The sequence below is a fragment of the Bombina bombina genome, chromosome 5, assembly GCF_027579735.1.
Source record: "Bombina bombina isolate aBomBom1 chromosome 5, aBomBom1.pri, whole genome shotgun sequence".
Classification (NCBI taxonomy): domain Eukaryota; kingdom Metazoa; phylum Chordata; class Amphibia; order Anura; family Bombinatoridae; genus Bombina; species Bombina bombina.
Window position 1 is genome coordinate 323,872,391 of NC_069503.1, and position 21,854 is coordinate 323,894,244.

At 37.1% G+C, this 21,854-nt stretch overlaps 1 protein-coding gene across 4 annotated transcripts in view; it reads right to left on the reverse strand.

Annotated features, from left to right (window-relative positions):
• DGKB (diacylglycerol kinase beta) overlaps nucleotides 1-21,854 on the reverse strand; it is a 1,179,919-nt gene that overhangs the window by 838,095 nt on the left and 319,970 nt on the right. For all 4 annotated transcript variants that reach the window (XM_053714112.1, XM_053714113.1, XM_053714111.1 and 1 more), the window contains one exon: nucleotides 476-549. In XM_053714112.1, coding sequence (XP_053570087.1) covers nucleotides 476-549 — 74 coding nt within the window. The remainder of the gene's footprint in view (nucleotides 1-475; nucleotides 550-21,854) is intronic.

Below are 21,854 nucleotides of genomic sequence, written 5' to 3' on the forward strand. Positions count from 1 at the left end.
TTTGTTTTTTTTTGTTTTTACTTTAGTGTTTTTTTTTATGAATTATTTGGTGTTTAAAATTTAATGGGGTCATTTGGTGTTGTAAGAGTAGTTAGGTGTTGTGGAATCCTTAGATGTTGAAGGTCCATTAGGTGTTAGTTAGTATTGATGTAGGGAGTCATACTGTGAGGGATGACACAGCCTAATAGGACATTATCTGTTACTGTTTAATATAATGAGGGGCTAGGTCATAAAGGGTTCATTGTGAGCTGGGGCTAGATTTTGATAAGGGTTTACCAGGTGCAGCCCTGTAGCTGTTCCTGTGGGTTGTAAAAGGATTTAAATGCAATGGGGCTGAGTCATGGTTAAGGTACAGGCCAGTAACACAAGTACTTATAATTATGCTTGTTATTTACAATTTACTCAAAACATACTATTGTGTTATTCAAACCTACATGACATGTTAAAAAGCATGAAAAGTATAATAGGAAGATACCTTTCTCCTTGCTTTCCTCCGCTTTTTGGATTAACAAAAATTAAAAGTGGGTGTGTCCCTGACACGGGTGTAATCTGAAAACAAACAGAAAATAAATGAAATTAGTCAATAAAAATAAAATGTCAAAATGAACCAAATGCATTATACATGCAATATTAGCTTTATATCATTGATTGGCTGTACTTCACTTTTACAAATGACGACACTGAATTAAATACAGTGATGAATAATTCAATGTAACTGTTAATGAAGGCTTGCACAAATATGTTTGCTGCCAATCAAATGTCAAAGGAATTAAGTAATTCTAAGATGAAATCCATAATTGCTGTCCTGTTTTCTGTTTTGCCTTTTGTTAATTGCTAGTTTATCATACATTCTAACATTTTCTACAATGAACTCAGAGCCACAATGAGTGGAGAGCTTGGTTGGCCTGCACCTAAAACATTGTGAGATTTACACGTTCTTTTTATTTTATAAATGGATGTGACTTCCCCTGATCTACCATACACTATAATCACTGATGTAGGTTCTGCAGTGCTAAGGACATACTTGTTACACCCTGCATTATGCCACCGGAGGATACTCGAGCGCACATGTCTCCATTTTTTTAAGTCTCTGCAAGAGTAATCCTTTTAACAAGATTTTGAGCAGAAGGTGTGGCATTCAAAGAAGACACTGTCCTTAAAACATAGGGCAGTTTTGTAAATAAAGGTTCATGTTTTCAGTGTTTCAATGCTTTCTCAGTGTCCAGAAACTGTATGACGTTATAATAAATAACTTAGCAGTCATCTCACTCTACTTATCTCCCAGTACCCAGTACACATAGTGACCCACATAAAACCCATTGATTCCTGGATCATTAAGTATATTTTATGGCATTTGCACCTTTAAAAGTTATTTTAACCCCTTAATGACCACAGCACTTTTCCATTTTCTGTCCGTTTGGGACCAAGGCTATTTTTACATTTCTTCGGTGTTTGTGTTTAGCTGTAATTTTCCTCTTACTCATTTACTATACCCACACATATTATATACCGTTTTTCTCGCTATTAAATGGACTTTCTAAAGATAACATTATTTTTATTGTATCTTATAATTTACTATAACATTTTTTATAAAATATGATGAAAAAATGGAAAAAAACACACTTTTTCTAACTTTGACCCCCAAAATCTGTTACACATCTACAACCACCAAAAAACACCCATGCTAAATAGTTTCTAAATTTTGTCCAGAGTTTAAAAATACCCAATGTTTACATGTTCTTTGCTTTTTTTGCAAGTTATAGGGCCATAAATACAAGTAGCACTTTGCTATTTCCAAACCACTTGTTTTTTATGTAATTATGGCACAAATGGTTGTAATTGCTTCTCTGGGATCCCCTTTGTTCAGAAATAGCAGACATATATGGCTTTGGCATTGCTTTTTGGTATTTAGAAGGCCGCTAAATGCCGCTGCACATCACACGTGTATTATAGCTAGCAGTGAAGGGGTTAATTAGGTAGCTTGTAGGGTTAATTTTAGCTTTAGTGTAGAGCCCTCCCAAACAGCGATCTTACCTCCCCCACCCCACAATTGTCCCCGCCATCTTAAGTACTGGCAGAAAGTCTGCCAATACTAAAATAAAAGGCATCCTTTATTATGCCCCAACCTCCCTGCCCCTCCCCCCAAACAGCTCTCTAACCTCCCCCTCTACCTTCTTGGCAGCCATCTTTACAATATAATGTATCTCTTTTTTATTTTTTTCTGTAGCTTTCCCCCCCAGACCAACCCCCACCCCCTCCCAGATCCCTTAGATTACTTTTTGGGGCATTCCCTCCCCCCTTTCTCCCACTTATACTTTATGTTTTCTGTAATATAGCGGTTTCCACCCGCTCCCTCCCCGTGTATGGGCCCGCCCGACTGTCCTGTCCCCGATCCCGCCCCCCTCTCAGGCTCAGAAACCGTTGATGGCCGCCCACCCGCCTCCCACTGCAGCTCCCACCCACCAACGAATGCGGTCATCGATGTCTGGTGTAGAGAGGGCCACAGAGTGGCCCTCTCTGCACCGGAGGGGTAAAAATTGTTATTGCAGGATGCCTCGATATCGAGGCATCCTGCAATAACTGGAAAGCAGCTGGAAGCGATCAGGATCGCTTCCAGCTGCTTTCCAAACTGAGGACGTACGCCATACATCCTCAGGCGTTAACTGTATTTTTTCTGAGGACGTATGGCTTACGTCCTCGGTCATTAAGGGGTTAAAGGGAGTTGGTTTCATGAAACAGATAGAGCATGCAATTTTAATTACCTTTCCAATTTACTTCTTTCTTCTTATGTGCTTCACTCCCTTGGTATCCTTTGTTGAAAAGTATACCTAGGTAGTTTCATGAGCAGCAATGCACTACTGTGAGCAAGCAGCTGATTGGTGGCTGCACATATAATCTTCTTGTCACTAGCTTACCCAGATAGCGCCCAGTAGTGTACTGCTGCTCCTTCAACAAAGGATACTAAGAATATGAAGCATCCTCAGGCGTTAACTGTATTTTTTCTGAGGACGTATGGATTATGTCCTCGGTCATTAAGGGGTTAAAGGGACTTGGTTTCATGAAACAGATAGAGCATGCAATTTTAATTACCTTTCCAATTTACTTCTGTCTTCTTATGTGCTTCACTCTCTTGGTATCCTTTGTTGAAAAGTATACCTAGGTAGTTTCAGGGGCAGCAATGCCCTACTGTGAGCAAGCAGCTGATTGGTGGCTGCACATATAATCTTCTTGTCACTAGCTTACCCAGATAGCGCCCAGTAGTGTACTGCTGCTCCTTCACGGGCCCGCCCGACTGTCCTGTCCCTGATCCCGCCCCCCTCTAAGGCTCAGAAACCATTGATGGCCACCCACCCACCTCCCACTGCAGCTCCCACCCACCAACGAATGCGGTCATCGATGTCTGGTGTAGAGAGGGCCACAGAGTGTCTCTCTGCACCGGAGGGGTAAAAATTTATTGCAGGATGCCTCGATATCGAGGCATCCTGCAATAACTGGAAAGCAGCTGGAAGCGATCAGGATCGCATCCAGCTGCTTTCCAGACTGAGGACGTACGCCATACATCCTCAGGCGTTAACTGTATTTTTTCTGAGGACGTATGGCTTACGTCCTCGGTCATTAAGGGGTTAAAGGGAGTTGGTTTCATGAAACAGATAGAGCATGCAATTTTAATTACCTTTCCAATTTACTTCTGTCTTCTTATGTGCTTCACTCTCTTGGTATCCTTTGTTGAAAAGTATACCTAGGTAGTTTCAGGGGCAGCAATGCCCTACTGTGAGCAAGCAGCTGATTGGTGGCTGCACATATAATCTTCTTGTCACTAGCTTACCCAGATAGCGCCCAGTAGTGTACTGCTGCTCCTTCAACAAAGGATACTAAGAGAATGAAGCATATTTGATAATAAACATAAATTGGAAAGTTGTTTAAAACATGTATGCTCTATCTGAACCATGAAAAAAAAATGTTGGGTTTCAAGTTCCTTTAAATTATATATATATATCTTGTCTCAAAGTATCCTCTTACATCTACTACCAGTGTTCCAAGCTGTTCCTTATTTAATTCCTCTAACTTACAGCCTCACAGGATCCTGACCAGCCGCCACTTGCGGTTCATAACCACCACTTCAGCTGCTCAAACTACTGCATCATAATACCATTCACTTCAAAGTGACAAGCAGGTACCCTGTAGATTGAACTAACCTTACTATAGTGTGATATCTCTTCCAGCTGTACTGTCCGTACATAACGAACATATCGTGACATAACACTAAGCCAAATATATAATGGAACCAGCAGATTTGCCTCAGGTGGTCAACAATCTTTCCCACAAGGTAGATCAACTTGGGCAAGCAGTCAGAGACTTGCAAGTAGAAAATCAAACCTTAAGAGGTATCATTAAAGATTCAATAGCTCTAAAACCTACCCAGGAGACTGCACCTGAACCACAGATCTCTTTACCTGAGAAATTTGCTGGGAACAGAAAAACTTTCAGGCAGTATAAAAATGTCTGCCATTTACTCTTTAATTTAAGATCCAGGACCTATCCCACTTAGAGGGTAAAAGTCTTAACCGCTATTTCTTTCCTCAGAGGAGAACCCAGAGTGTGGGCGGATAACCTATGTGAACATGACGACCCCATACTAGCCTCCCTTTCTGACTTCTCAGCACTCGATGAATTATATCTTGACAAAGACATACAACTCACTGCGGAAGCCAGCATGAGGAATTTGAGACAAGGTAAGAGGCCAGTAGAGGAGTATATAACAGAATTTAAAATGTATGCAACCGATTCTATGTGGAACCCTATAGCATTACGCAATCAGTTCCGCTTGGGTCTTGCAGAGAACTTAAAGGATGAGCTAGCTCGTATTGACCTCCCAAAGTCACTGGAGGCTTTGATGAGAGTTGCAACTCAAATTGATAGGAGGTTACGGGAACAAAGATCTGAGCGGTACTCATCTGAACCTCTTATTAGAAGTTATTCCACTGGGTCCTCACCACAGTCCCATAAAGTAACAACTCAAATCGTCCCTATGGAGATCGGCGTCATAAGAGGCCCACTTACTCCCGAAGAGAGAAACAGAAGGAGGAACAAAAATCTTTGTATGTATTCTGCTAACCCAACACATTCAGTGAAGGAATGCCCCGTTCTGCAGAAAACCAAGAGAAGTAAGTCTGTTTATATACATTCTTCCCAAATTGCCAGTAAAAATACTTCTTACTGTAAGTTGTCTCTCCTTTTGCAGTGGGACCACAAAAGGCTGAATACTGAAGCTATCATTGACTCTGGGGCCTTCGGCAATTTCATAGACTCCAATACTGTTGTAAAAAATAAAATTCCGCTTGTGTTAAAGAAAACTCCACTTCTCATCCGTTTTATTGATGGTTCCACTTTCACTAATGGTCCAATCACTCACCACACAGTTCCTTTACTCGTTTCTACAGAGCATGGACACACTGGGTATATCACTTTCAATGTATTACCATCTCCACACTTCTCTGTCATTCTAGGTATCACCTGGTTGCAACTTCACGAACCCTCCATAACTTGGTCAACTTCTCATGTATGCTTCAAATCCACTTACTGTATCAAAACCTGTTTCCCTCAACATCTCCTTCTAAATTCTCATTTAGAAGATGTCACATTACCCTTACCATATTGGGACTTCACGGATGTCTTCAGTAAGAAAGAGGCGGAGAGTCTTCCTCCACACCATCCCTATGACTGCCCGATTCAACTACTACCAGGGGCTACAATCCCATTCGGTCATCTTTACCCATTAAAGGGACACTGAACCCAATTTTTTTCTTTTGTGATTCAGATGGAGCATGCAATTTTAAGCAACTTTCTAATTTACTCCTATTATCAAATTTTCTTCGTTCTCTTGCTATCTTTCTTTGAAAAAGAAGGCATCTAAGCTTTTTTTTTAGGTTCAAGACTCTGGACAGCAATTTTTTATTGGTGGATGGATTTATCCACCAATCAGCAAGGACAACCCAGGTTGTTCACCAAAAACTTACATTCTTGCATTTCAAATAAAGATACCAAGAGAATTTGATAATAGGAGTAAATTAGAAAGATGCTTAAAATTTCATGTTCTATCTGAATTACGAAAGAAAATTTTTGGGTTCAGTGTCCCTTTAAGCCAACCAGAACTCGAACATCTAAAGACCTACCTGAACAACAACTTAAAGGGACACTGAATCCAAATTTGTTTCTTGTGTGATTCAAATAAAGAATGCAATTTTAAGCAACTTTCTAATTTACTCCTATTATCAAATTTTCTTCATTCTCTTGGTATGTTTATTTGAAAAGCAAGAATGTAAGTTTAGATGCCGGGCCATTTTTGGTGAACAACCTGGGTTGTCCTTGCTGATTGGACAGCATTTATAAACAAGTGCTGTCCATGGGCTGAACCAAAAATTAGCTGGCTCCTTAGCTTCAATGCCTTATTTTTCAAATAAAGATAGCAAGAGAACAAAGAAAAAATGTTAATTGGAATAAATTAGAAAGTTGCTTAAAATTGCATGCTCTATCTGAACCATGAAAGAAAAAAATTGGGTTCAGTGTCCCTTTAAGGAAGGGGTTCATCAGGCCTTCTACTTCTCCTGCAGGAGCAGGTATGTTTTTTGTAAAAAATAAAGATGCCTCACTTCGATCTATAATTGACTACCGCAAGCTAAATAAACGGACGCTGAAGAACAGATACCACTTACCCCTCATCCCCGAACTGATAGAAAGGTTATTCGAAGCAACCATTTTCACGAAACTCGATCTCAGAGGGACATACAACATAATTTGCATAAGAGAAGGCGATGAGTGGCTAACAGCATTCAGAACCAGGTATGGGTTATTTGAGTACCTGGTAATGCCGTTTGGACTGTGTAACGCCTCAGCCACTTTCCAGCATTTTATCAACAACATCTTTCGGGATTTGCTTGATGTTTGTATGATAGTTTATTTGGACGATATCCCTGTTTATTCCAAGACTATCGAAGAACACATTAGACATGTACGCTGGGTTCTCTCCAGACTCAGGGTCCACAAATTATACGCCAAACCCGAGAAATGCATCTTCCATAGCAACAACATCTCTTTTCTTGGTTACAACATAACACCAATAAGAATTGAGATGCAAAATGAGAAAGTGGAGACAGTAAAAGATTGGCCAACTCCTAAGAACAAGAAAGATCTACAAAGATTTCTTGGCTTTTCAAATTACTACCATAAATTCATTAAAGACTTCTCTAGGATTGTAAGACCACTTACTCGACTTGACCCTTTGAAAAAGCCGCGAGGCGAAACATGTTAGGGACGTTAGGGACGCTAGGGTACTGGTGATGAGCCCTTGGAGCTCATGTATTTTTAGTTAGCCTTAGGAACCTCTATCTTAAACAATACTTTGTACCGCAATATGTAAACTTAACTTGGGTGTGGATAATTGGGGCAGAACGCTGGTGATTATATAGCCGCTGGATAGCTTATAGCTTAACTTTTTACTACGGCAGCTAGTTAATGATCCGGTATTATTGAAACTCAGCAGCAGAAATATTGAAGTACAACTACATAGGTATTGCTGCTTATGCAATACTTATATACAATACTGAGTTAAGGTAACGGGAGCATACTACTAGTGAATTTACCCAGCTGCTCTCCAAACAGCCTGTGATTTAGTTGCCAGCAGGGCAGTCCTCCAATCATACTAACCGAGACTGAACTGTTAGCAGCACACATATTATTTCTATAAAGTATTTATTAACAAGCATTAAGTACCCCACTTATATGATATTCCCTGGGAATGACAAACCGCAACTTACATATGCCTACTGATCATAACTGATAGATTGAAATGCTACGATACCACAAGCTAACTTAAGCTCACGCATCGATTGTATACTTATATGAGGAAATGATCAGTTCAGGTAGCAGCGGTTAATTTCTCATTACCTAGATCACGGATATTATAGTAAATGGTATTTACTTATGGGTAGATTTGAAATTTATATCACAACAGTCTGTCTCACATAATATGAGGAACGCTATATATTAAAGTGTTTACTCATGTGCAATTACACCGGTACTGGCAATCTAAAACCAGAATTTTATAACAAGTCTATATAAGATATTAACAAATAAAGTTTCAGTCCAAATATCAGGTATCTTTACACCTGCAGGGATAAATTTAATGGAACTTTATGGATGTTAGATCAATAATATCTTCCAACTTGGTGTAAATTCCACACTTAAAAGATATAGTATACACTAGTACCGATGCAAACAATGAAAACACTATATCATTAATGGTAATAATATTACTATGAAGTGTGTCCTCTAATTACACTGGTACCTTAGATGACAGTGTGTATGCTCACCAGACTTTGTTTTTCTAAATATCGATGACAATATCATTATTTAGTCCAAAGCCTCTATTTTTTCTGACATACAATAGAGTTGCTGGAATACGCTATTGAGTGTGCAAATGCACCTAGTAATGTTATCTACACTGTTGTGTTAAAGTCCAGCAACATGTCACTCTAAACCAAGAGGCATAAACCAATTCCAAAAGTGCTCATAACACCAATCACGACAAAGTTAACACTTGAGCTCCTCAACAGGTTATAATACAGCCATACATGTATATTTATGCTGTTATTCACGGAGTATATCAATTCTAAGGGATTTTATATAAAGTCCGTAATATCACGACTAGTGAATATAAGTGAATATAAATCACAATTCCCCAGCAGCAATACACAGACTAACCTTACTTGAGTTTTTTCAACTGTTGTACATTTAATACGAGTGATTGTTATCAGCCCCAATACCATATATTTAATTTATTAAAGGTATTATATATCCACTATACCCACTTTTACATGTTCTATAATAAAGATTTTCTTGGCTCCTAAGAGTGTTTTTAAGTGTGTGTTTTCCAATTTTAATTAGCCTCTAATAAAAGTCAATTTTTAATGTAGACTAGTTTATCCAGACATTTTTGTCTTTGTTCTTTGCACATCTTTGCGCGATCTTCTCTGTTACCACAATTTGATGTAATAGAGTATTCCCCAGAGTGCTATCAATGTAGTCCTTTTCAGACAAGGCCACCCAGTCTATCTGACAGTTTTTTGTTTAAACCTCGCTTACTACATAGCACCTATTTCTTTAACTCTACTAATGTGTAGAATTCACATGAGTTATTAATGAATATAGGGGATAACTTTATTGTTTAGTAGGTAGTGCCATTGGACACTCTCTTTTGTTCCACTTACTCGACTCACAAGCAGTTCTAACCCATTCATTTGGTCCACCAAAGCTGTTGCAGCCTTTAATTATCTAAAGAATAGTTTCACCACTGCACCCATTTTGAGTTTCCCTGATGTTAATCTCCAATTTGTACTTGAGGTTGATTCTTCAGATTTTGCAATAAGCGCTATGTTATCCCAAAGGAAGTCTATAACTGATCCTCTACATCCAGTATCCTATTTTTCAAAGATGATGAACCCAGCTAAGAGGAATTACTCTATCGGTGACAAAGAACTTCTGGCCATACATAGATCTTTAGAATATTGGAGACACCTCCTGGAGGGTGCAAAACGCCCCATCATTGTTTATACTGACCATAAAAACCTACAATACCTGCAAAACAATAAGACCTTGTCAGCAAGACAGGTGCGATGGAGTTTATACTTCTCCAGATTTGATTTCCATATAATATATAGACCTATAGCAAAAATGGAAAAGCCAATACCCTATCACGTTTATGCCACAAACCCCCAATACCAACCACTCAAACATCAATAATACCCAGCGAATGGCTTCTTGGTCTTACTTCACAATTGGTAACTGACATAATGAAGTTCTACCGTAGAGAGACTGAAATTCCTTATTCCATCTTAACTGAAGATTCAGGTATTTATTACCACCGAGGACAAATATTTATTCCAAAAGAACTCAGACCTACAATTTTGAGATATCACCATGACAGTCCCATGTCAGGACACCCTGGAATCAACCACACTTATGAGTTACTATCGCGGACCTTCTGGGGGCCTGAGATGAAAGCCTCCATTGAAGATTATGTTCGGACTTGTATCACATGTGTAACAGCAAAAACCCAAAGGAAATTACCATATGGACTACTTATGCCATTGCCCGTACCTGAAAAACCTTGGCAACAAATTTCCATGGATTTCATTGTGGAATTACCCGTCTCTCAAAACCAAAACACCATTCTAGTAGTCATAGATATGTTCACTAAGATGGCTCACTTTATTCCCTTCCAAAAATTACCAACTTTCTCAGAGACTGCCAGACTCTTCCTTGATAACATCACAAAATTACACGAGATACCTTCAAACATTATCACAGATCGCGGCACACAATTCACTTCACGTTTCTGGTCCAAGCTATGTCAGATGATCCAACTAGACCACCGTTTCAGTTATATCTTTTCATCCCCAAACTAAAAGCCAAGCCAAAAGATTGAACCAATTGCTGGAAGAATATCTTAGGTGTTACTGTTCCTACCAATAACATAACTGGCTTAGATTTCACCCCATGGCTGAGTATGCCTATAATAATCTAACCAACTCTTCCACAAAGATGACACCATTCATCGCAAATTACGGTTATCATCCCTCATTTAGTTTAACCCCGTCTTCCGCTGCGGATTCCCCAGTGGTTGATGAATTGTGTAACCATCTGTTGGATAATTTTAAAGTCATCAGAGAAACTATACTAAATGCACAAGCTTCTCAGAAATGTTTTTATGACCTAAGAAGAAGAGATCCTCCCACTTATGCTATTGGAGATAAGGTCTGGCTCTCTACAAAGAACCTAAAATTACCACTCCCTAGTAAAAAGTTTGCTCGCCATTTCATGGGACCTTTCATGATACTCAGGATAGTCAATGATAACGCAGTCACCTTGGTTTTACCACCTTCACTCAAAGTACACCAAACCTTCCATGCCTCTCTGTTGAAACCATATTACCCTACCAGGGTAGCAGATTCCATACTTCCCACTGTTCCTGCTTCCTCTAACTCTGATGTCTATGAAGTCCAGACACTTCTTGATTCCAGGTACCGGGGACGTGAATTACAATATCTGGTTCATTGGAAGGGTTTCTCTTCGGAGGAAGACACCTCGGAACCCGCCTCCAACCTGGACGCCCCTAGACTTATCTCCATGTTCCATCAGAGGAACCCCGACCATCCAAGACCTCATGCTGAGGATCAGCTTGTCAGGACAGGGGGTCATATCAGGGTTTCTATCTAGGTGGTGTACTTCTTTAATTCATCTGCTAGTATCAATTGGTCCTGCCCACTTCACCTTTATAGGTAACCTCATCACTAAGCATTGTGCTTAGTGTTTTGTTAGCTGTGCAACCTAGCAGCTGCATCTACTTGAGCCTTTTCTGTGGATTACAAATTGTGATATTTAATCTTGTCTGTCATCTACTACCAGTGTTCCAAGCTGTTCCTTATTTAATTCCTCTAACCTACAGCCTCACAGGATCCTGACCAGCTGCCACTTGCGGTTCATAACCACCACTTCAGCTACTCAAACTATCACATCATAAGACGACAATACCATACACTTCAAAGTGACAAGCAGGTACCCTGTAGATTGAACTAACCTTACTATAGTGTGATATCTCTTCCAGCTCTACTGTCCGTACATAACGAACAGCCGATACAACGGCCGATGATGTCACACAGCAACCCGGGAATAGCGGAAGCTGCCGTCCGTGCAGGAAAACTCCTCCTCCTCTTCGCATTTACTCTCAGCTGCTTGCTGCATCCGGACTCAGTAAGTTCTCTCTGTTTATCCTTGTTGTTACCACCAGGATATTTACAAGTATAACTTACTTGAGAATAGTAACTTCTGAATTATCTTCCAATCATTACAAACATATAAATTAAGTCTGATACATATACTGTGGACTTTTCCGTAGAAGACCAGTCCTCTGAAGGAGATATCACTTGCTTGTCTTAGACACATCACACTTGGCGAATCTGATAAAATTAATTTCTTCTGTCACATATTTGAAACACTTCCCACTTACCATAGTGCATTCAAATCAGGAGAGTGATACATTTAAACCTTAATATATCTATCTGCAGTTGTGTTCCACTAATACCTCCTGCAACCTCTGCATATTGTGACACACTATTTGTCCTATTTTTCACTTTTATATACAATTCTTTTCATCATGTCATACCGAATAATATTATGACTCATCTTGTATTTGATCATCTAATTATATCTATATCTTGAAGGAAATTATATTATTGTATCTTCCCATCATTATCCGATTTTGTCGATATCGTTATTTAAAGGGACATAATACTCATATGCTAAATCACTTGAAACTGATGCAGTATAACTGTAAAAAGCTGACAGGAAAATATCACCTGAGCATCATTATGTAAAAAAGGAAGATATTTTACATCACAATTTCCTCAGCTCAGCAGAGTAAGTTCTGTGTAAAAAGTTATACTCAGCTGCTCCCAGCTGCAGGTAAAATAAATAAAAAATGAAGAAATGAATAGCAGCCAATCAGCATCAGCAGTGCTGAGGTCATGAACTCTTACTGTGATCTCATGAGATTTGACTTAACTCTCATGAGATTTCATAGTAAGCTTCCTTTACCTGATTGGTGAAATAATATGAGAGTGCACGATGCTCATCCTTTCAGATGTCCCAGGACAGACACACTAATATGCTGCTTAGAAATCCTTTACAATGGGAGGTGGCTACTGAGGAACTTTTGAGGTAAAATACCTTTCTTTTTTACATAGAGATGTTCAGGTGATATTTTCTAGTCAGCTTTTTACAGCTGTGCTGCATCACTTTCAAGTGTTTAAACATTTGGGTATTATGGCCCTTTAATCATTATTTGTTCTCTTATATCATATCAATCAATATCATTATTCCTTGTATATATGTTATTGTTTCAGTTTAGTTTGTTTTTACATATACTATTTGTACAATCTATAGTAACACTAGTTTTTTGTTTTCGGATTATAACACATTTATTTACGAGCACTTCATTATTGTATTAGTTATTTTTGCCGCTTTGATTGTCCAATTGGAAACTGTGAATATGTGGGTGTGAGATACGCCATCTTTCCCATTGTTTTTTTGTAGGTTTAAATGGAGCAAGGTACTCAATTACATACAGCCTGATGAAACGGCAGTTTGTGCCGAGAAACGCATTGCTGTGCAACACTATGATTTTAACTGGTTTTAAATAAATATTTTTTATACCGTACCTTGCTCTCCCTTGCTGTCACTTGGGGATCAGCTGGGACACCTATACCTTGTAGACCTATTGTAGGTACTACTACTTGACTGGCTGTGTTCTTTTCTGGTCTGGAAAATCGTTACATCATCAGAGTCGAGCCCTTCTATGGCCCTGCCGTCTCGCTGGAGCGCCTGAGTCAGCCGAGCGGCTCAGAAGCCTCGGTCCGCCCATTATTGCACTGGATGTGCAATGCCACTTTTGAGTACCCTGTTGTTGTTATTACTCACCTCACACTCACCTAGATTACAAGTTGTGCGTTTGTGTTTTAACGCTGAAAAAATGGTAATTTCAGTGTTAAAACAGCACCGTAGCCATTACAAGTCTTGTCGGTATAGCTGTACCGTAAGCCTTTTAGCCTGTAACGCAACGTCAGTCCCGTACACGTAAAAATTACGTTTTTTCATGGGACTTCCATAGCGCAGCCATTACAAGTTTTGCGGTGAGGCTAAAAATCTTGCTTTACCGCCTATACCGACAAGTTCCGTAGCACCATCTAAAATCAGTAGTTATGAGTTTTACGCTACAAAACTGTTACATAAAACTCATAACTAAAGTGTTAAAAAGTGTACTTAACACCCATAAACTACCTATTAACCCCTAAATCGAGGCCCTCCAGCATCGCAAATAGTATATTAAAGTTATTAACCCCTAATCTGCCGCTCCCGACATCGCCACCACTAATAAAAATTATTAAGCCCTATTCCACCACTCCCCGACATCGTCGCCACTATACTAAAATTATTAACCCCTAAACCGCAGCCCTACCACATTGCAAACACTATTTAAATATTATTAACCCCTAATCTGCTGTCCGTCCACACCGCTCCCCACTATACTAAAGTTATTTAGCCCTACAGCACGGCCACTATAATAAATCTATTAACCCCTAAACTAAAAGCCCCCACAACAAAATATACTAAATAAACCTATTAACCCCTAAGCCGAAAGCCCCCACATTGCAATAAATTAATTTAAACTAGTAACCCCTAAACCTAATGCCCACTTAACTTTATATAAAAATTATAATTTCCAAAACCATTAAAGATTGGGGAAAAATTTTCAACCACCATAAAAAAGTATCGGTCTCATCTAGAATCCAAGAGATGAATTATAAGTTTCTATCTAGGTAGTACCTCACCCCACAGAGGCTACAGAAAATTTACAAACATGTCAGCAATAAGTGCTGGCGGAACTGTGGTGAGACAGCCGACCTCCTGCATGTATGGTGGACATGCCCTAAATTGCATACATACTGGGACAACGTTATAACACATGTGAATAACACACTTACGACCCAAATAGTAGTAGACCCAAATATCCTGCTCATGCACAAACTACCAAATCTCAAAGACGATGTTAAAATCTCACTGTTATACATCATGATTAGCAGTGCAAAGGTTTAAATCCCACATATATGGAAATCACTGGATCTACCCACACTGACCCTATGGAAAGTTGACACAATACTATCCCTTGAGAGATACCATTTTCTCAGGACAGGTAAGATAGGTACACATGAACTGATGCTCATGAGATGGAACGCCACTAAATCCATATGACTGACTTAACAGAGACCGGGACCCTATAATCTAAATCATAAGGGAAACACAGCTCCCCACACAATGCCCCAACCCTTCTATTGTCCCCATCCCCCCCCAAGACCGGCCCACACTCAACGACAATTTAAACTGTGACAGAAATGAATGAATACTTTGATAAAGTGATTTCTTCATAAGAGCACTGGAAGCTCTTCACACCTTAGTTTCTATATAAATTATAGTCTGAACAGTATTTATACTTATCTAATTCATGTCGCAATGCATCTGTTCCTTCTATACCAAATCCCTATAAGAGTGATCAACATCAACCAGAGACTATCAGCGAGTTACACCAGGAATATACATTAATTATCTGGACTAGTTTATTCTCTCAATATCACTGGCGGAAACAGAAACCTAGAGTGATTTAATATAATCTGATTTCATTTAGTAATGACAGTGTATCAAGTTTTTCTTGTGAAATGTTTTCTTTTCTCTGTATTGCTATACAGAACAATTTTACTTTTCTGTACTGTTCATTGACTCTTAATAAAAAAAAATGAAAATGAAAAAAAAAAAAAAATTATAATTTCCAAATCTTAAATTAAATTAAAACTTACCTGTCAAATTAAAAAGGTTTAAACTAACAATTAAACTAATACAACTATTAAACTAAAAATAAACTAACTACCAATTAAAATAAACTATATTACACATTTAAAAAATCCTAACACTACTATAAAAATTACAAACTATCTAATTACATAAAATAAAAAATACTAAATTACAAAAAATAACAAACACTAAATTATGAAAAATAACAAACAAAATTATCAAAAATAAAAAAGAATTACACCTAATCTAATAACCCTATAAAAATAACAAAACCCACCCAAAATAAAAATAACCCTAGCCTACAATAAACTACCAATAGCCCTTAAAAGGGCCTTTTGTAGGGCATTGCCGTAAGTTAAACAGCTCTTTTACCTGTAAAAAAAAATACAAAGACCCCCCAACAGTAAAACCCACCACCCAACCAACCCCACAAAATAAAAAACCTAACTCTAACAAAAACCTAAGCTACCCATTGCCCTGAAAAGGGCATTTGTATGGGCATTGCCCTTAAAAGGGCATTTAGCTCTTTTGCATTGCCCTGAAAAGGACATTTAGCTTGTTTACAAAAAGCCCAAACCCTAAACAAACAAAAAAAAAAAAACACCCAAAAAACCTTAACAAATCCTAACACTAACCCCCGAAGATCCACTCACAGTTTCTGAAGTCCCGCTTGAAGGATCTTCATCCTGGCGGCTCCATCTGCATCCAGGCAGCTCCATCTTCATTCAGGTGGCATCTTTACAAACTTTTGTCTACGTACTAGTGCCCCTAAAAAGCAGGAGGAAGTGGGATTATGTTGATCCTAGCAGTTAAAGGGAAGGGGCAAATTTGTTAGAGAGAAACAAGGAGCATGCACTTGATCCGAAATGCGTATCATTTGTAAACTTTATAATATTGGAATATAAGTGCAGGGTATCACCACACAGTCTGGCAGCAATCAGCTGTAACCTTAAATTAACCAAAGGATGCTCTAAACAATAAGGAATATTTCCATTAAATAGCCACCTACATCTGAGGTTCCTCTCTTAGCCTTGTGGCATGATTCCATGTGCAGACACTATTGGGCAGTGGAGACACAGCTGGAGAGCTCCTCAACACAAGACTAGAAGCACCAGCATATTCTCCCTCATAACCCCAGTCCCCTTTGATTTTTCTGTTGAGATTACAGTCCCTGTGCCTCAGATGTTTGCATGCAGAGCACAAGAGATATAAAAGCAAAGTGGTGTTCTGCGGTGAAACGAGTACAGGCATTGACAAGATGTGGAGGAGTTATGTCACAATTGCGCTTATGCTGTTTCCTTTAAAGAAAAAGCCTGCCAACCTGTAAGCACTAAATAGGGTACATTGCAGCTATGAATCCTGCAAATTAAAGTGGTTGGTACTTCTTTAGAAATCTTCAGATGGTCGGGGGGGATACAGGGTATAGTTGTCCTTGCCCTCCCTTTTGATTGCCCATAAACCCTGTATAGTGAAGACATACTTTTCAAATTGAATTTTTTTTTGCTTCTATTCTATGTCATTTCAATTCATTAGAAGTATGGCTGCTTAAGTCATCTATACTTTATAAAACAGAAAATAATGTTTTCTGATTACTTTTTACGCTGAGCAAATCTAAGTTGCTGTTGACTATAGCCTAGATTTATTAAATCTCATTCATGAAACTAATATCTTACTGAAAAACAAATCTTGCCTAGCATCACTGCTGGAAAATGGCAGGATTCAAAGAGTTTTGTACCAGCGCCTCATCACAGCAGCAAGTGTTGAGATCAGCTCTTTTAAAATATATTGAGCTGCTTCAACCTCACATCTGTAAACTTTCTACTTCATTGAGCCACTTACACTGCAAAGGATACAGGCATCAGAAAAATGTCCACCCTATTATGTGCAAAAGAGAAAACTTAAAAAAAAAAGTTAAAGAAAATAAAAATAAAAATAAAATACAACCTTGTCAGCTTTGATATAGTGAGAAACAGCAAGAAAACAAGATACCTCACACAGACAATATACAAGATTGCTGATGCAAATACGGTTAAATTCAGAGAGATTTTACCGTAACAGAAGCAGACACAAATATTTAACATTTACACTCAATAACCAATACTGCTTTGCAAATGTGTTTCCAAATTGTTGTGGCTGTATTCATTCATTTTTCCATCTTACTAGCAGTTCACATTTGATGTGTGAGATATCATGTATTGGGCGATTTAACCCAACTAGGGACTAGATTACACAACATTAGCTACCGGTAGCGAGGGCTTTTTACCAGCACTAGCTACAAGTAGCGAATCATCAGCTATCACACTTTACTTGCTACGAATGGTAGCAAGAGCAAGGTAACAAGAGATCTTGTAGAATAGCCAGAGGTTGTGACTGCCTATAATTTTAATTGGATTTCTGAATGCATTGTAGCTAACATATCATATGATGATTGCTACAAATTTATAAGCTTTTTCTATAAGCTTCTTCCTATGAGTGGATTTAAAACTTGTAAGTTCGATCTAGTAGAATGTTTGTGTTGGTAAACTATATAAGATTGCATTTATTTTTAAATAAACATTATAACGTTTATTAATTTTTCCTTTTGGTCAGGTTAACCGCTTATAATACAAGTTGAAAGTAAATCCCACGCATAAACGTGATAGCGATTTACGCTGTATTGTGCATTCACTTTAAATATTTGACATTCCAATATTCTGCACATAGCAGAATATGTTCTAAGTATTTTAAATAGATATTCATATATATATATATATTTATATATATATGTATATATATATTTATATATGTATATACAGTATATATATATATTTATGAATATAACATTCTGTTATGTGAAGAACATTGTAATGTTAAATATTCATATTTTCATGTACAAGAAAAGATTATATCTTGAGACACTCAATAGGATGTTATTGCAACTTAACAAAGTGGGATTGTCCTCTACAGCCAATCACAAGAGAGTAGGTAAAAATAGAAAAAAGTTAAGTGTGCATAAAATAGCAAACACACTAATCAGTATGAAATGTACTGGGTTATATCAGAGTAAAATACAGACATTATTTAGTATAAAACCAGAAATCACAGAAATAAACTACCTGTGGTTAAAAATAAATGAAATACAATGGCAATATGTAAAACAATTTTAAGATCAGCATATAAAAACAAGAAACAAGAGTCCACAATATTAATCAGCTAAATAAAACTTGTATAAGAGTGCTGGAAAACGGATCACACTTGTCCATTATTCAAAACAGAGATTTGGGCTGTTCAACCACACCCACTTTAAACAAACCAAGGGGAGACATTCAGGAGGCGTGAAACAGTACACATGTAGTGCTCACTGGTGCAACGAACCTCAAAAGGAACGTGGCAACTTACTGCACCACGGCGATCCGCTAATGACCCAGCAGTTGTCCTTAGGTAAATCCAGATGCTGCTGCTTCAGCATTTGCACTCCATGTGCACTACTGACTTCTGTGTCTGTGTCTGTAATCACGTGACCTCCTCCAGCCAATCAGATACCTTTTTCTCCGTTACTTGGTAGATTGCAAACAGTCTTTCTAGGGATAACAGAGCGCTCTGTACATTTAGATTAGGGACTGTGTATAGATATAACCAGCAGTTTTATCTACATGTTTCAGCCTGGTCGTGGTCTTTATCAAGATGATATCCACTTCTCAATCACTCAATTTATAGCGGTTTCAATTTTCTTCTAAAATCAAATTAGCTTTGTTCTGGTATTCTTTGTTGAAGATATCCTAAGTTCGGCTTTTAAGGCACGTCGGGTTATCAAGCAGGCAAAAACAGTTTACAGTCAACGCGTAATAGAAGCGCTACCTGATGTGCGCAAAAACTTTCTTCTAGTGGAGTTAGAGCTCGAGCTGGAATGTTAAATACTGCTCCACTTGTAATCTGGCCCTTAATGTATTAGATATATACTATAATAAAGTAATTAGCAATGCCAGAGCATTGGTAAAATATACATATGGTTTTATAATAATATTATATATGAATATTAATCTTTGCAATGTACTTTATATATATATATATATATATATTTGTGTGATATGGGCATAAATTATTTGTTAATTATTTTTAAAATGAAGATTTTATTTATTAATATAATAAGATGTTAATGCAAGTGGAACTATTCTTTTTTTTTATAAATATAGATATATTCATTATTGTTTGTAACTTACAAAAAAACAAACAAAAAAAAAAACAAAAACAAAGGATGGGAAAATCAATCTTATTTAAAACTGCTAGAGCTAATTTGCTCCTGTAACCACCTCACTTCAACTCTAACACATGGACGTGTAGTAACTGAAGCTGTTGCTATGTTTACATAAACAAAATATGCGACTGAAGCTCCTTGAAACGACAAAGTCCTACAACTTAGTATTATTTAGCAAGTTGTCGCTACCTATGACCACATGTACGTAGCAAGAGCAAGGGATTTTACCTGCAAGTGTTGTGTAATGTCTAAATGAATATTGACTTGCTACTTAATAAAATAAAAAGGCTACTTTTTCCTGTAGCAAACGTATTTTTACCAATGTCGTGTAATCTAGCCCTATAAATGTTGCTGTCAGGTTCACACACTTACGATCAGCTAGAAAAGATAGATGAAATGAGCCTTGATGAGTTTTGAACATTCTCTCACCTAAACAACAAGACCACTCAGCATAACCAGTGACTACTAATCTACACCAATCTCATCATCGTTTCAACTTCTTTTTATGTTCTCTGCCTTTGGATCACTTTTGATTTTAACCATTCATTTACTATCTCTTGGCTATATCCTGTGACTTTATCCATAATATCATCTGTAAAACATTCTACTTTCGCACACAAGACATAAATAATATTCAAAGTCATTCCTTGTCTACTGCAACTCTGTCCCTGTTGTTTGTCCAACTTGGGCCCATCATTAATGCTTCTACTAGACTCATTTTCATTACACCACTTTGTATCTATTGCATTACTAATTTTCAGTTCCTCCATTGGCTTCTTTACAAACATGTCCCTAACATAAAAAGCTATTGAAAATGCCAAACCTTCCTATTTATATATATCTTCTCACTCTCATTTACAGGAGTCATTTCTTACCCTTTCAATGTAATGTAATTCCACACTCAACCCCATGAGTCTTTCTTCAAACTTTAAGAAATTTAAATGCTTTACAAAAACATATGTGCTTATATGCATATAACCTTATATCATCAATTAAATTCACAATTAGAACAGAAACAAGGTATTTTAATCAATGCAAACTATAATTAAAACAAAATGATAAAGGCAGATTCTGGGGAATATATGAGAGTTTTCAGAAAAGAAAAACGTGTATTTAACAATATGAATGAGATTTTATTTCCTCAACAGTTTGTGTTTTGTTACTTACTATACCATATAGCTAAACAAAGTAAAGTGATTTCTTGTATGTTTTGATTTGGGACTTTTATAAATACTAGTTGCATTTGGAAACAAACTTATCAATAAATGATTTAAAGTTCAAACAAAATAATGAAACCTATTACAGCCATATCAGTACATGTGTGCCTTTAACAGAAAGTGATGTAGAAATATTCTGCTCAGTATATAAACAGACACATTTATATTATTCTTTTTTTTAACTCTCCATGGAAATATATAGTTTCACCAATTATAACAATTGTCATAGGTTTAGCCAATAGAAAATATGTCAAATGTTTTACTTCTAAAAAAAATACAAAAATCAAGAAACTAATTATAAGTGATTGATGTTATTTTTCTTCCGAATACTAGTTTAGAAAATGTATATCATGAAAGTATTGATGTCTTCCATTTTTTCATATTTAATCAATTTTAGTTATTTATTTCAATTTCAATAAACTTAAAACATTCTTTATGAGCTAAGTATAAACTAAGCAAAATATGACAAAGATAAAGTGCTTATCTACTTGTAGCCAAAATCCCAATGGGCTCAGGTTAATTAATGAGACTCATCCTAAGGTTATACATGATCTATTACTTCCTCTAATTAGAAATAATAATCATGATCATTATTCTGGTTAGCTAGAATGAAATAAGATGAATATGCTTAAGTATGATTAATAATAATAACAGAAAAAACTATTCAGATAATCATAGACTAAGAACGTATTTAAAAAACCATAGAGAATTAGGTTTTACATTTTCTTTATTTTACATATTACAATAATATCTCTTAAATATTTCCCAATTAAAGACACTTATTAATTAATTTATTTCTGGTGGCTGACTTATTCTAATGTTTTAAATCATTCTAAAGTTTAAAAGTAATGTATCTTTATTTGTATGCACCAAAAAGCTCTAATTTATATTTCATTATGTTTAAATTGATAACAATATAATAAAATATAAATATTATAAGCCAA